This window comes from Fopius arisanus, unplaced genomic scaffold, assembly GCF_000806365.1.
Source record: "Fopius arisanus strain USDA-PBARC FA_bdor unplaced genomic scaffold, ASM80636v1 scaffold00030, whole genome shotgun sequence".
NCBI classification, from domain to species: Eukaryota; Metazoa; Arthropoda; class Insecta; order Hymenoptera; family Braconidae; genus Fopius; species Fopius arisanus.
This window is the reverse complement of record NW_011887769.1, coordinates 703,797-719,728: the sequence shown is the minus strand read 5'-3', so window position 1 is coordinate 719,728 and position 15,932 is coordinate 703,797. Positions and strand designations below refer to the sequence as shown.

At 37.7% G+C, this 15,932-nt stretch overlaps 3 protein-coding genes across 12 annotated transcripts in view; 1 reads left to right on the top strand and 2 right to left on the bottom strand.

The window, feature by feature from the left end:
- The window catches only part of LOC105265489 (atrial natriuretic peptide receptor 1), an 80,897-nt gene extending 73,269 nt beyond the window's left edge, over nt 1-7,628 (top strand). For all 10 annotated transcript variants that reach the window (XM_011302993.1, XM_011302994.1, XM_011302992.1 and 7 more), the window contains 5 exons: nt 614-806; nt 3,283-3,457; nt 4,467-4,565; nt 5,324-5,415; nt 6,342-7,628. In XM_011302993.1, coding sequence (XP_011301295.1) covers nt 614-806; nt 3,283-3,457; nt 4,467-4,565; nt 5,324-5,415; nt 6,342-6,695 — 913 coding nt within the window. In that variant the 3' untranslated portion in view covers nt 6,696-7,628. The remainder of the gene's footprint in view (nt 1-613; nt 807-3,282; nt 3,458-4,466; nt 4,566-5,323; nt 5,416-6,341) is intronic.
- A 102-nt stretch (nt 7,629-7,730) lies between these two features.
- LOC105265491 (proclotting enzyme) lies at nt 7,731-13,187 on the bottom strand. Its single transcript, XM_011303000.1, has 8 exons — nt 12,984-13,187; nt 12,580-12,716; nt 12,375-12,511; nt 12,008-12,105; nt 11,375-11,642; nt 10,019-10,263; nt 8,302-8,462; nt 7,731-8,205 (listed from the first exon to the last, which is right to left on the bottom strand). Exons 1-8 carry the CDS (start codon nt 13,108-13,110, stop codon nt 8,044-8,046), a joined length of 1,335 nt encoding a protein of 444 aa, XP_011301302.1. The 5' UTR covers nt 13,111-13,187; the 3' UTR covers nt 7,731-8,043.
- Nucleotides 13,188-15,673: 2,486 nt separating this feature from the next.
- Nucleotides 15,674-15,932, bottom strand: part of LOC105265559 (uncharacterized) — an 8,485-nt gene continuing 8,226 nt past the window's right edge. Inside the window, exon 6 of the mRNA XM_011303108.1 lies at nt 15,674-15,925. Coding sequence (XP_011301410.1) covers nt 15,674-15,925 — 252 coding nt within the window. The remainder of the gene's footprint in view (nt 15,926-15,932) is intronic.

Here is a 15,932-nt window from a genome sequence, read left to right as displayed (position 1 = left end):
GTAATGATGATAGTTATCATCAGTCATTGAACGTCATACGGATAATGACCCACGTGGCAATTTCTCCTCTTATTGTTCTCGTAACACGTGGCTATTACGTAGTAACAACTACGAGTTTATATAATCCTCAACGACAATGCTATTTACATGAAATGGAATTGCTTTTGAAATCACCGGACCGAGTTCATTTTGATATTTTAGTTATTAAATGGGCGAGTTCATTTTAAATAATATGATAATTGTACTGAATCCATAATTTGGTGAAGGAAGAATGGCTTTATATAATTTTTGAAATTGCTTCACGTCCTTCCCATTTTCTACCCTTTCTGCAAATGAACAAAGAAAAAGTAAAATACGACATATTTCGTTGTTTCGAATATCGAGGAATTGTGACAATCACTGATTCTAGGAGAAAATACAAAAAGCCTTTTTCGTACGGAGTTGAATGAGCTACATTAAAGGCTTTATAAAGCCTACGTCTAATGGTTCGACCTCTAATCCGTAACTGTCAAGATATATTGATCGTTAAGAACAATGTGAATCTGGGTGAAGTCTACTAATCTGACTTTGATACTGATTTCCTTCAACGATATGCAATTTTTTCTGATTATAGATCTGTAGCTTCACAACTGATTCTGGGTCAAAGTGTAATCGCTGAAACGTACGACCATGTGACAATTTACTTCAGTGATATAGTTGGATTCACAAGTCTATCAGCTGAGAGTACACCATTGCAGGTTGTCGACCTCCTCAACGATCTCTACACGTGTTTCGACTCGATCATCGAGAATTTCGACGTGTACAAGGTAAATAAATTTTCAAGTTCACTGGTTTTATGACTTCTGAGGGAGAAAGTATTGATTCATCAGAGGTGAAGGCCGTGGATGATTGAGTGAGGAGTTGCCGGTGGTTCAATGGTGCTTCCAGAACGATACACTCGGCTTATCTCATCAATTTTTGCTTCAAAAAACACGAGATATTTTTCAATCAATTTTCATAGTTACGTTTTCACGGAAAAACAATTTTGAAACCAATTTTGGTCGATCAAAGTGTTGGCAGTGTTCGCAGGAGTGTTGAAACCTATCGCTGGTATAAATATCACATTACATTAAGTAAAAGTTCACTAATGTGCGCTGTTAGTCCTTTTTAATGGATCGTACGTCCATTAATAGGTAACGTCATGTACTGCTAAGTGCATTTGCTGGACTCTCAACTTTATTTATGTGCACCATTGGCCAATAATTTTACCTTCGCAACAGTATCCATTCCTGATTGACGCTATCGGCCTCGTCAGTTTTATCGTTGTAAAAGAGTTTTTATTTTTTGAATCCCTTCAGCGGAGGGAGAATAGTAATTGAATCTCACAAACGAGTTTCTATTGAATTGGGTCAGTCGAATCGTTACCTCGTATTACCACTTGCTTTGCCAAATTTTCTCGTAGCAATTACTCGACTCCCACGTTTTTCCTGGAAGATGGCAATCATCCCTTTCCAAATTAATCTAGTGACTGTTTTTTTTTTCATCAGTCGAATTTGAAGATTTCTGCTGATGACTGTTCATCATTCGTGTTTGTTTTTGTCAATTATCTTAAGCTGTAGAGACAATTGTTGGAGGTCTCACCCACGTCTACTCATTAATTTTCCAACATGGAAGATGAGAATCACCATTAAAACCATCATTATTCCATCCATTAATAACAACGGCTGTTATTACACTTGACTTGTTAGTTCGACTATACTCACGCCCACGATGAAATCCGAGGAGTAACGGGAAATAAAATTCAGTCCTAGGGAATATATGACAATGGAACCCAAAAGTTTGCTGTCTCTCTTGAATATAAATTTCCGGTGAAGGTAGAGTTGGAATTGCTGAATTTTCAAAGTTCAAAGGTATAAAGCATGGCAAACAATGGCAGTTCGAGTGAATTTGAAAGACACCTGCCAGATTTTCATCAAGTAATTTTATATTTTTGGTGGTGGAGTGATTAATTTATTTAAACCAGTGGGGAATTGCTCTTTCGTTATGTATACTTATTTTTGCTGATAAATTAACAATAATAAATAAAATAAATTAAAATAAATTAACAATCTTAAAACAGTCCCTTGATTTTTTCGGTTTAGGGTCCGCATGGAGTATCTATCGAACGTGATCTTTTGTTTAAATTCTATCTGGTTAGCCTGAAATATATCGAAATTTAGGATCAAATTTATGACTTGAATGGTTATGAAAAGATAATGAAAAAAAGAGAAAAAATTAATGAAGTGCGCTGATTCACCATAATGATTGACAGGATCTATCAAGTTTATAAAAAATAATAAAGAACGCGCAACTTACTATTGCTGTCCACTGGATTAAGTGACACCTAGATGCAATGGTCAGCCTATTGTTTACTTTTTTTTTTGTAAACTTGATAAATCCTTTTTAATCAACATCGCGATTTATGGCCCTTCAATAATTCTTCCTCTTTTTTTAGTCTATCTTCTTATAACCATCCGAATGGTTTCCACAACACAAATTTGATCTCAAATTTCAATATATTTTAGGCTCACAAGATAGAATTTAAACAAAAGATCATGTTCGATAAATGGTCCATCCAGGACTTAAGTCGATAGTTTTAGAGATGAATCCATAATGAAAATAAATGGTAAAGTCTACATTCTCATTTCACCACTTCGCCGCTAGATTTTTATATTTTACGACGTCGCCAGGTGCTTTATTGTCATTTAGAAATCTAAAGAAATTTATAGAAAAAGGAGAATTTTATATAATATGGGTTTCAATTCATGTATTGTATGTATAAGTCTCTGAGGTAGATGAATGTTAATAATAACAGGAGGGTGAACCTACGCTGATGGGAAATATTCAGATGATTGAGAAAGGAACGAGAGGGGAGCTCTACCCACCAACTCCATTAAGACACACCATTAATATAATGTCCTTCGGCACTCGAAAAATGCTAAGACCTAGCTAACCCCTGGACTCTGCAGTTTCAGAATCACGCAGAGCCGAAAATAGAGCCCAACCTCCCGTAGAAAAAGCTCAACACTTCCATAAATTATCCAGTACTGATAACTCAGAGAAAAAATGGCCAAAAAATTCACCTGGTATTTTTAGATTTTTAGTGAGGTGATTCTAATCAACCCCTGACGTTCTCACCCACAACCGTGACCCATTTCTTCACGCATTGTGTTACTCGGCGCCTTGGGGATCCGACGTCGAGTGGGAAAACGTCCAGATAATAGAAATCGTGGTTATTTCGTTGATGTGGTTTTTTTTTTTCAGGTGGAGACGATAGGCGATGCTTACATGGTTGTCTCAGGACTGCCGGTCAGAAATGGAATGAATCATGCCCGGGAGATAGCGAGAATGAGTCTGGCCCTACGTGATACTGTAATGACGTTTAGTATACGTCACAGGCCTAATGAGCAGCTCAAACTTCGCATTGGAATGCACACCGGTGAGTAGAATATCATGTATGATTTTTTATGAATTCGTTCATTTATTGGAAAGGATGAAGAAGTACAATTTCATTGCTTTTCTTCAATCAATGTAATTCTATGTAAATCTCCTCTAATTGAATGTTGTGATGAATCATCATAACAATAAGAAAGTCGCTAGATTAAATCGTGCAGGATTGCCATTTAATTTTTGCTTTTCTGATGACTTTGGGGGTTTCAATACCATTTACATAGTGAGCATATAGAAACTCATATATACGTTTGGTTGATGCGAAAATTCGATTTAAAAAAAGTCACTTTTCCTTCACCAAAATTTATAGATCAGCCCCCTGAGCCGGTTATGAATTTTTTTTCTCATTTTTGCATTTGTGAGCTCTTTTGATATTCTAATATTCTCTGAGCATTGAATATATACGGAATTAATGGTTGGCGGATGGCCAAACCCTCTTATAAGAAAGAAAAAAGGGAGAGAAATGAATATCTTCAGTCGAGAAGAATCCCGAATTGAATGAACGGTATTTTTGTCTCCGTGTCCATGCATTAGTAAACAAAGAGTAATTTTCTAGAGAACGAGGCTTCCTTCTCCGTCAATTCACAGTATTCATCATCCCGTGTGTGCCCTCTCCCTCGAGTCAATAATGTCCACTGGTCCCTCAGAAAATCCTCTCTTCTCACCAATACTCATTGAGCGCTGTAATAACGCAGGTTTGCTCGGTTTCTCCGAAAATTCAAAAATCTAAAATTGGAAGGGTGACGCGAGGCTACAAGATAGATTTTAATTTCCGAGTTGATTACTTTTTTGATTGGTTCACCGCTGAACCTGTGGGCATGGATTTCATACTGGAGATGGAGATTGAGGGATTGAAAATGTTGGGTCGTCATTAAACTTGGCTTTGACCACTGGCAACTGATGTTTCATCAAACTTTCGATTAAAAACTAACAAATTCCCCGAGGACTAGCATCAAACGTAATTTAATCGTAAATCCCCTTCCCCCAAATGTTCGCAGGACCATGTGTTGCAGGGGTGGTGGGTCTGAAGATGCCGAGGTACTGTCTCTTCGGCGATACAGTGAATACAGCATCAAGGATGGAGAGCAATGGAGAACGTAAGCCAAAAAAAAAAATGGAATCCCTTTTAACTTTTATCTCCTGCTCTTCAGATCCCTGGAATTCCCATACCCATTTATTCCCCCGCAAATCCATTTTACCACACGACCTGCTATCGTCAGCTAGTGCTCGAGTGGCCCGAGGGGACTTCCCTATTTCCCTCCTCTCTTTTCCAACAATGCCGCAATAACCACCTCCCACTTATTTTTACCCTGTTAGAATAACTCGCAGTGTGTGATAGCTCATGGCATGTTTAATCCCTCGAGTTTCCACTTTTTCTGCATAAAGCTATCCAAATAGAGCTAATTGGAAGCTCTGGGAAGGAGTTTCCATGTCAAAGACTTGAAAATTGCCAATGGATGCAGAAGAAAAGGGATTCCACTTGACTTTCAGTCTTCTGCATATAGAGAAAATAATGGCTGTGTCAAGGGAAAATCATTTGTTTTAAGAATATCTGATCACTAGATTCTAAAACTAGCTAGTCCTAGAAGCAAATTATTTTTGATTTAAAACCATGAATTTTTTTTCTCCGTGCAGTCATGACCTGTAGTTTCCACGTCTTTCTATGCTCGATAAAAAACAGTGATATTTGATGAACGGAAACGAGAGAAAATGCCTGATGAAGTGAATCCTCAGTGTCAATAACTCCCCCGAGAGTTACCTCTCCTTGTGACCCAATTAATTCCCGCCGCTTTATCCTCCGAGTTTTATTAATTCTCGTGAAGTGATTCAAGGATGCACTTGTGGTTTGTTGTAGCATTGAAGATTCATGTCAGTCCCGCCACGAAGGAAGTTCTGGATACCTTCGGTACATTTGAGCTTCACTGTCGAGGAGAAGTCACTCTAAAGGTAAAGTTCCATTAAAATAACTAAACATTCACTAACTTTGAATATTGAGATTAAGTTTCGCTGAAAATTTCTCGTTCCCCCGATCCTGAGGATTAAAAATATTTTCCACTCCTTGGGCCTCTGGCCCCCCAAGCAACTTTTTCCATTTAACTTCTCGAATTAAATCCACACAAGTCAATTCCTCTCCCTTAAATGTTCCGAGAGTATTAAACATCTCTCGGTTGTCTTTTATTTCCCTCTCAACGCGACACTAATTCCCACGTAAGCTTCAATTACAACTTGCGTCTGAACACGACTCGTTGCAATCATGCTAACGTCGGTTCCCTTTAATCTCCCCTTAACTCCCACTCGCGTCAAACAATAGACAACATTCGAGTAGGGCCTGTCTTTTCGCGAAAAACTGTTGTGCCACCTAGTACGCACACTTCCTGCATGTTTCTTCCGCTCCAATTACTCGTGTGCGCTTGATCACACACTCAATTCAATGTTTGACGAGCCAATATGCCACTCAAAGTCGAACGATCATGCACCGATGCTCCGTCTTCTGACAAATATGAAATATCACATTGAAAAGTAACAAATCAAACCTCCAGAATATCATACATCGACAAGAATAATTTTCCGGAAAAATTGTCCCCACGCAAATAAAAATCATTAGCGACGTGTGACAAGCCAATTCATGCTGATTAATGAAATATTGTTTGTTTAATGAAAATTTTTAATTTTAAGAGAAAATATCCGGAAAATCTCACATTTCCACCCAGAAATGATAGTTTTCGAGCTAGATGATTAAGATGATGAAAATACAGATGATTAAAAGGGATTTTTAATTGGATTAGTCTAACTTTATGACTTTGGTGTTGAGATGATCTGGCGTGTTTAAATACTCGTCGAAATACAATCTCGAAATACTTGACATATTGCAGGGAAAGGGCAAGATGACGACCTACTGGCTGGTCGGTGAGAAACCAATCAATAACAACGTACAACAGAACACAGTTAGCACAATGACAGATCCATCAGTTGCTCCAGCGACTCAACAGATCCAAGGTCAGCCCCAAAATCTCCAGAATCCATCAAATCAGAATTGCACCCGTAACGTGCTGAATATAACTGGTAATGGTGCACCGGGTAATCATACACTGACTTTATCGCCATCCCATCAGCGTAATGCAAATAATTCAACGGTGCATCAGAGCCTGCCAAGTGAAAATGTGCCGAATCATGCAGAAAGTGGACCTAATGCACCACTACTCCTGCCAGCAGGATCAATTCCATGAGCTTGACTCAGCGTAGAATGCTTCAAATCACTTTAACGGTAGATCTGAACTGTCACGTTGACGTGATGTTCAACGACTCACTGACAATTAAAGTAAGCCTAAGGGAAAATAATGTTTTGTTGTGGAAATTAGGCACTCATGGCTCAGAGGAAATAGTGAAATTTATCGATGATATCGAATTTGAAGAATGATGATAGGTAAGATACCTATGGAGATTTTCCTACTCGCAGTCGATTTTTAGTTACTTTTTTGCGTATCCACTGAATCAACTACGAGACACGAGTTAACTTAGAGTAACTGATTGCAAAGGTGCTGGACCATTCCAAATATCGTTAAACCAAGTGAGAGAATCCATTGAACTAGGGGATTCATCCAAAGCCTCCATAATTCTCAGTAGTTAAAATTCTCATTTACTTTAGAGATTAATGAAATCCAAAGTAATAATTTAAGTGGTAAATCACGTGATCTCTTTACAAGGTAAACCAGGAACCAAGATTTAATTAAAGAGCATTGCAATTAAAATACTAAACTTAAGGTGTGAGATAAAGGGGGATAAATGTCACAAAGGTGCTAAAGTTCATGATAAAGAATATATTGTGGATAGAGTTTGCCGGAAGCGGCTTGAGTTTCAGATTTATCGATTGTACAATTCATATAGATGAAAGTTGATGCGTTCGCGCATCTATCGAAAATTCTATCGAATGACGGGGAGAAAACACAACTCAAACATCGATTTTACGATTGAGGAACAAAGCATACCAAAATACATTGTTAGGCTTATCGTACTTTAAGGCATTTTGCGGACTCTGAAAAGGGAGTAAAATTTTGTTTTGAAAATTCAAATTCTACTTCTGTTTAATGTAGATGAAAATCGTTATTAGTTGAATGTCATACGAGTGAATTAAAATCAGAGATATGAATATATATGTATATAACCTAAATGTTTATGTAAACAGAGGTAGAAAATTTAAAAAAACATTAAATTCAACGGTGAATATTGATCGACGTATATTATAGAATTGTTAGATATCGAGGCTGGGCCTCCAATGACTGGACGATTGAGAAAAATTGTGTGTTTGTGATAATTCACGTGTGATTCGTTTTTTCTCCAGCCCTGAAAGAAGACAACTGTCCGGGTATGTTGTAAGTGTGAACGAGAGAGCGAAAGAGAATGATTAAGTAAGTGACAACCAAAATAAACAAAAAAAACAGGAAACTCTTTAAATTCAAAGAGTAAAGTTCTATTTATCTCGAGGTTTAAAAGATGATAAAACCTTTTAATGTACCAATCAATATAGCAGAATAAAGTTTGATTGTTTTGGAATTGTTTTGAAGTTTATGGAGGAGTTTAGAAGATGGCATTGGCGAAAATCCAGTCGAGGTAGGAGCTGACACGTGTGTAGATACCGGGATAGCCTGGTTCACCGCAGCGTACTCCCCAGGAGACTATTCCTATATTTATCCAACGACCATTGCCGAGCTGATGGAGTAGTGGTCCACCTGAATCACCCTGGGGAAAAAACAATGAATTTCGTTAGCTGGTGATCGACGACGCGTGAGTACATTCACTCTTTTTTTCTCCTCTTTTATCTGTATTGATGATTACTTGACATGAATCCTGTCCACCCTGATAGGCACCCGCACATAGGGTGTTCTGTGATACCCTAGATTCCATTGTTCTTCTGCATAAGTCCTGTGGCCACACTGGCACTGCCACTTCCAGAAGGATTGGACTCGCTGGACCCCCGTAATATTGCGTTCCCCAACCTGCCAATCAGTTGATTAATGAATTTAGCTAGAAATAACATATTATTTGGCAAGTGGAACAAGCGATTCATTCTGCACTCTGCTTGCTTTTCGCATGAGTAGCATGTACTATTTAATCTCCTCTCCTACCATTTTAGTCTGATATAAAAAGGAGAAAGGAAATTGGTCAAGAAATATCTCGAATGACGGCACGGGTAAAAACGTAAGAAGACGAAACTGACCCGCCACCACAACGTCATCACTAAATTTCAAAAATTTCGAATGAATGCGCGTGGACGATCTCGTCATTCGTTTCTATAATCTATCTATCCTAATATATATAATATATATATTAATATATAAAGGGAAGCATCGAGAATCTCGAATTGCACTCGAATGGCATCTCGAATGCCAATCTATTCTTCAAAAGTCGAAACTCGAAAATAATCGAAAATAATTGGAACAGTCATCGCATAGTGGTGCTATAAAAAGGCATCTAGTCGCTAGTTTTCTATCTCTCTCTATAATAAAAAGAGCAGGCATCGAGACTATCGATATCTCGAAAGTCTGTCACGCTGATTCCTCATTGGTCCAGTCGTCTGAGGCTGCGCATTTGAATTCAGAACTTATTTAATTTTTAAATTTTCAATGATGATTTTTATAATCACAGCGCGCGTTCGGTCTCGTCAATATAAATATGACAGCGAAGGATTAAAAAATTTTGCACAGCGGTCGAGCGTGCGCGAGGGTTGTCCAATGCCATGCAGAATTGTGTGTATTCAGTGTGTAGTCACTGCATATAAATTAATTATTGTCAACGAAAGAAAATAGATTAGATTCAACATTTGGGGCAATTAACATTAATTATATGCTAATATATCACATTCAATGCGAACGTTTAAGCTGACGTATAACAACAGACATTTAGTCACACATGCAGTTCACTAATTAGCTCTACTGTTGGAAAATCGAAGGATTACGAGCTTTAATTGAAAGGGGATACGCGCTAATGCTCGTGTAATTAGTACTGTTAATTGTGACTTTGAATATCGGCTTTTCACCCTCTCATTAGGACAAACCCAGAGATGTGAAAATCAAGATGAAGTGGAGGACGTTGAGTATTATGCGCTACATGATGTTATAAAGCAATGGGGATGCCCAGGTATTCACTTTGTTAATCGAAATGTGAGCTCAAATTATTTATACACTGAATAATTTGGTGATTAATAGCGGTTGAGGAACTTTTGTTATTGTTCAATTACTCGTGGGATAATCGAAAGAACGAATGAATGCGTAATGAATTAAGAACCGCGCTGGAATAATTTCGTTGCCAAGTAAATTGCTGGAGAGTATTAGAAATTTCGAACCCGAGGAATATAAACACAATCGTGAGAAAAGTTCGTTTTGTTCCTCAGTCCATGAGGCGACGCTTTACGAGCGCGCAGAGTTACCTCACGGACTGAATGACAGAAATGGATTTTTTTTCCTTTTCTTTTGTTCGCTGGAAGAAGAGACTTTTTTTTAGTATGGGCAACTTCTTGATTGAAAGTACTCTCATCTGATCTTTTTTCCCTTACCTGTGACTATTGCACTCTTGTTCTCCGCGGAAAAGCCAGTGGGTGGGAGACAAATGGGCCAGATGTAGGTGTTGAATACCGTCCGCCTGTGAAGCTTGATGATTGCAATATCGTTATCATAATTCAATGCATCGAAATCTGGATGACTCCTTATTTCAATTATCCTTAAGTCGTGCACGCGAGGTTTATTGTCCGCGGAAAAATCGTATTCGCCTAATCGTACGATGACATCTCTTTTCCGTAATCTGAAATTACATGACAATTTTTTGATGCATGTGGAGGTGGGATCGAAGGTATTCTTCGTATTATAGATCATGTTATCTAATAAAACTCATGAAAATTCATGAAACAATATTTTTGCATTTAATACCGATAAAAATGAAGGTAAAAGTTCTCTACAGAATTCATTTCCCTTGTGGCCTTTGCATATTGACACAAATTTTACCTTCAAAGGCCCACGCATTGAATCGAGCTGAAACGATCTCATCAAAGGTGAATTCCAGCGAGGTTCATATACAGTACAAACACCAGCGATATTTGTACAATTTCCATAAGAAAAGGATATGTAGATAGTGTCTTTCCCCGGGGCTATGACCCATACCTTAGACGTATTTCTATATGATATTCAAGGACGTCAGGTAGACGAGCATTGAATGGGTGAAACCGTTTCATTCGACAATGCGGAAACCGTTCATCCATTTTCACTCCTCCATGAAACTGTCGGGCTACTTAGCTATGGGCACTGTGTAGTAGCGAAGCGGTAAAACAACTCAAGCCTTACTTCTTACCTCACTCTTCAAAAAATATTTCTCAATCTACAAAATACAGTGAATATTTTGGAATACCTTTTTTTGGTAGCTCTTAACGAGCTTTGCATAAAAATTGTGGGCTAATGTTTTTTTTAACTCTGAAATATATTTGAAAACTTTCTGCCGATTAAACTTGAACCGTTTTACCGCTCTGTTGCTGTATTGTTATTGTAATTACGTTTGGCGATGAGATCCGTTAACCGTGTTATTTAGGTGAAAAATTATTGTTGGAGAAAGAAAATGTGAAATGAAAGTTGCTGAGAAATTATTTGCAATTTATTATTATCGCGCTTTGTGGAAATGACAATTGCTCATTTCAATTTTCTACTGTTTAGTGGGTGATAAAGATTTTTACTGCGCCGTGAGATTGTATTACATACGGCATGATTAATCAGGAGAAAAATATTCTATTCAGAATTTAATGAAAATGGAGTTTTTATGAATGGAGAAGGAGAATCTGCATAGCGAAGATGTTATAAGATATTTCCCTGTCTCTCTTAGATCAGAGTTCATTAATTAATTATTGTTCGTCGTTGACTACACATACCCGTGTACGCAGTGGGCGGCTGTGAGAACATGTCTGTCAGTAATTAGCACACCTCCGCAGTAATGATCAGCATCAGTTCGAATGAGGGCAACCATCCAAGGCCACTCACGTGGATCAGCTGGTCTACCACCCACAATTCTCGTCTTGCTCTTTGAACTCATGCCACAGCCCCTAGGTCCCCTCGGCTGCCTATCCCCTCCATTCTCCGATTTTATGGCAGTCTCATTAGGCTCAGAGGCCTCACCCCAGATCGGCTTGTCATCAACATCTGCACATTAATTGAACCAGCCGAATACTTACGAAAAAATTCAATAGAAAAGATTGGGGCATTCTCTAAGAACTCTTGTGAATTTCTATTCAAGCTTTGCCAAAATTCTATCTGCTTTTTTTACCCTAACTTATATAATATATTTCTTGTACTTCATTACGCCGTTGATTTACGAGAGAAAATGGGAACAAAAGGAAGTTAAGGTTTTGGTGAACAGCTGGCATCCGAGAATTACTTCTTCTTTGTCTCCCTATTTTCGTACTCGATTCAACTTTCATGGTGTTTGAGAATTCTGAGGAGTGGAATTATCCAAAACATTGTTATCACAATTTGCCATTTTGTTCTGTATATAACCAGCGGGTTACCTGCAACTGCCGGAAGGAATCCAACGAGGTTCTCCGAGGCTAGTGAGTTGATTTGCTCGACCTCTTTAGAACTGTCTGGACAACAGACGCCAACGTACCTAATGTAAATCGTAATAAATTCTCAACTTGAAGCAAACAAACTTGGTAGAATTGGGTAGAAGATTGTCACGGGATGAGGAAATTTGTCGGTGCAAGTGCTGTAAGCACTGTAGCACTGTAAACTTTATTATCGCGATATTATGGTGTATAGTGGATAGACTAGAGTTGGAATGAATTCATTTAATATTTTAGAGCGAATTCGTTGTCTTTGTTCTCATGGTCTTGTAATTATTCTGAAAAATAAGTTATGGGGGTTTACGAAACTTACGATTGTTGAATAATGCACATGTAATCGAGGAACCGCGTAAAATTAGTTTGGAAATCCTTCAAGATACACTGCGCCAAGTGCCTACAATGTCCCTTCTTGTCTCCAGGAGCTAAACACGCCTGATGCGGTTTGTTCACCTGCAATGGATATTTATTTAGCCCGTAAAGTCAATTAAATCCTCCGGGTTTTCATAATTAAAGTTTACCTTTCGGTCTGCATTCGTTAGAGACACGAAGCGCTTCCCACGAAGGTGCACGTACGTGTAATTTTCGGGTAATAATGGGTCCTTTTCCCCGCGCACCAAGTGCTCGCCCCATTCAAGACTCGAGAGCCCTCGAGAATCTACAACCAGAAAAAAAGGGAGTGATTTGAATATGTGCGGAGTTTTAATGAATTTCCTCGGGTTTTTTGACAGGTAGATATTTGTTAGAATTATCAGAGGACATTCGGACGCTGCATCATTCGTAACGAGCAGATAAAGTCGTGGAAACAATTTTTTTAATTAGAAAATTCTACAAATGACTCTTTCATAATTTTCTATCCAATTTTTTGCTTCGTCCTCTTGTTTTTATTGGGAATTTTAATTAAAATTGTTTGAATGATACTCACTAATGATGTTGTCCTCACTATTAGCCCTAACAATTACGAAAAAACAAACGAAAACAAGATAAAATACCACGCAAATAGTTTCACTCAATATTCTCCATGTAAACATTTCCCACGATTGCAGGCGCATTAAAAAACAATTAGCAAAAACAAATTGACAGCTGTGAATAGTTTGGCGTTTTCACGGAAAAAGCGATGTTGTGTTGCCAGTCGAGTGAAACCGAATGACACCGAAATACGGGGGAACCCGTTGCTTATGGTTAAATTCCATCATGTCGATGTAGTTCTATTTCTACCGTTTATCGAGGGGCTTGGTTCACTCGGACATTGAAATTTTATCTTCTTCTCACCCACGGTATTTCTAGTGGCCATTGATGACCATCAATAATTTTGAGAGATGGGTTTGGAGTTGGGAAAAAAAGTGGTAGTGGCAACTCATGTTTTCTTTTTCCTTCGTTCGTTCATTTAATATCTCATCTCTTCATCAAATATTGATCATATTGGGAATTATTAATGACTGTTATCAATAATTACTTTTTAACGAAGAATAATTTTGTTGCGCACAAGACATTTTAATCATTGTAGTCAAGTACTTTAGAATAAAAAAAAGTTTTAGAATGAGTATGTCAAACGGATGCAGATTTTATCTTCTGGGCGAAGACTTATCCCCAGGTTTTTCTCTCTCAATCTGTGGTTTCGATGCTCAATGCACAACCCAACACCATTTGATAAAGGAATTAAAGGAATAAACTTTTATCCCAAGTGAATGAAAAAAGGAGAAGATAAACAGAGGAATCCTCGTATTGCTCTCCCTAAAGTACTGAATATTTGAATTCAAGCACGTTCAAAGGATTTTGGGATTTGATGAAAACAGCTAGAAAATTATTCTTCAAATTACAAGTAAAATAACTTGATATTTTTTACGACGAAAATAAACGTCAAATTTATCCTCATGCTGTTCCTTAAGGTTGTTGTCGCGCGATAGTCTCTGCAAAAAGTTTATCCGCTGTAAAACAAGCGAGTTCAGAATGTGCTATATTGACGGTGTATAGTCTCACTTGATTGATTCCACTGTGCAGGAATAGCTAAAGCATAACTAGACATTTCTAATTATATACATTTATGAATTTTCAATAATTATATCGTGTAAACCAAACAGTCAATCGATTTGTTTTTTTCTTCTGTGCCCCCTCACAGGATTTATTTTCGATGTTTTTTTTTATTTTTGAAACTGTCGTTTTTGAAAAGTTGGCAAACAGAAAGCGCTCATTTTGTAGCTAACTTTTTTTAACTATTCACCATAAACATTTCACCGAAAACTGTCGAGAAATTCTACGCGACAACAACTTTAAGAATCAATTAGCGTTTCCTGCATTCGATGAAATGTCAATTTACTAATCTAAAGGACAACAAAATTAACTGAAAATCCAGCAACTAATTTCATCAAGCTTCATTTGAATATGAGTATTTTTAAATTCATTTGCGAGATCACTTTCAAGAACGACGATTTGAATAAGAATTAGCGACGTTATTCATAATGAGGAAATTCTTATCAACGGAAAATAAGATAAGAATTTGATGAATCTATTTTCTAAGTGAAATTTTATATCGAATCGATGTAGTTGAATGTACAAATGTGTAAGTCCCATGTAGGCCCAAGACTTGTGTTGTCTGGCAAATTATCATGGCACCGTTATGGAGCATCTATGGACCTTGATCGCCCACACTCTGATGTACTCCAAGCATATAGAATTGATTAAATTATTTTGACAATTCCCTTAACTCAAACGAATTGTTCGGTTCAACGTTCAATACATACGAAGATCGAATGGCTTTCTATCCGGAGAAATTTTGAAAGAGCTTGAAAAAATGTCAGAATTAAACCGCAAGAATGGTTTGAGATAATTTGAGAGGAATTAGTACCCACCGGCAAAGAAAAATTGAACGAGTCTCACGCAAGTTCTGACACGCAAGCAACCATCCACCGAAGCCTTTGGATTTTATTTTCATTGACAATCAGAGAACGGCTCTTCGTTAGCCGATAAAAAATCTATACTAGTTCTTAGTTCACGGGAGATGACGCTCCCTTATCGACAGCTTTTACAATTTTTTAACCTCCTTTTTGTAAAATTAATAATAACAGTAATAAGACAAATTTCGGATAATAATCGAGCGAAACCAGTGTTAAAACTTAAAAATATTGAGATTTTTAATTTGAAGATATCACTCAAAAGAATATACCTACTCTAGCGCGTAATGAACCACAGTTAAAAAATTGGTATATTTTCCAGTTGGAATTGGCATGTTTAACATACTAACCGTACATGGAGCTATTTGCAAACGCGTGTTTTTTTCTTACAATGGTAGTTTTGTTGCATTTTTTTCAAAGTGTGAATCATTCCTTGAGAATATGCCGAATATTCTTTTGTAAAAAAACTATAGCGAGCGGTATTTGTTCTTTTATCCTATACATTGAAAGACTACTTTTAGCCGTTTCCAATTTTTCTCGTTTGAACTACTGTCAACATATAGTGGTTAATTCATAAAAACGCGGCGCGTACATATATTCATGCAACTCGTGCCGCGATCAGCAGTACATGTAACGTCGCCAGATCAGAAATAAAGACACAGTAGGATCATTTTAATTTAATTTTTTAAATTTAAATTTGATTTAATTGCGATTGTGGTGGGCTTCAGTTGTTTGGACTTGCGGTCTCATCTAATCGTGTGACCGTTGTAGGGGCTTGAGTCCCAGCCTCAGTTGTTGGCTTTACGGTCTCATCTAATCCTGTTACCGTTGTAGGTGCTTCAGTCGCAGCCTCAGTGGTTGACTTTACTGTCTCATCTAACTCAATCACAGTCGTAGGTGACTGAGTTACAGCCTCAGTGGTTGACTTTACTGTCTCATCTAATCCTGGTACCGTTGTAGGTGCTTGAGTCGCAGCCTCAGTG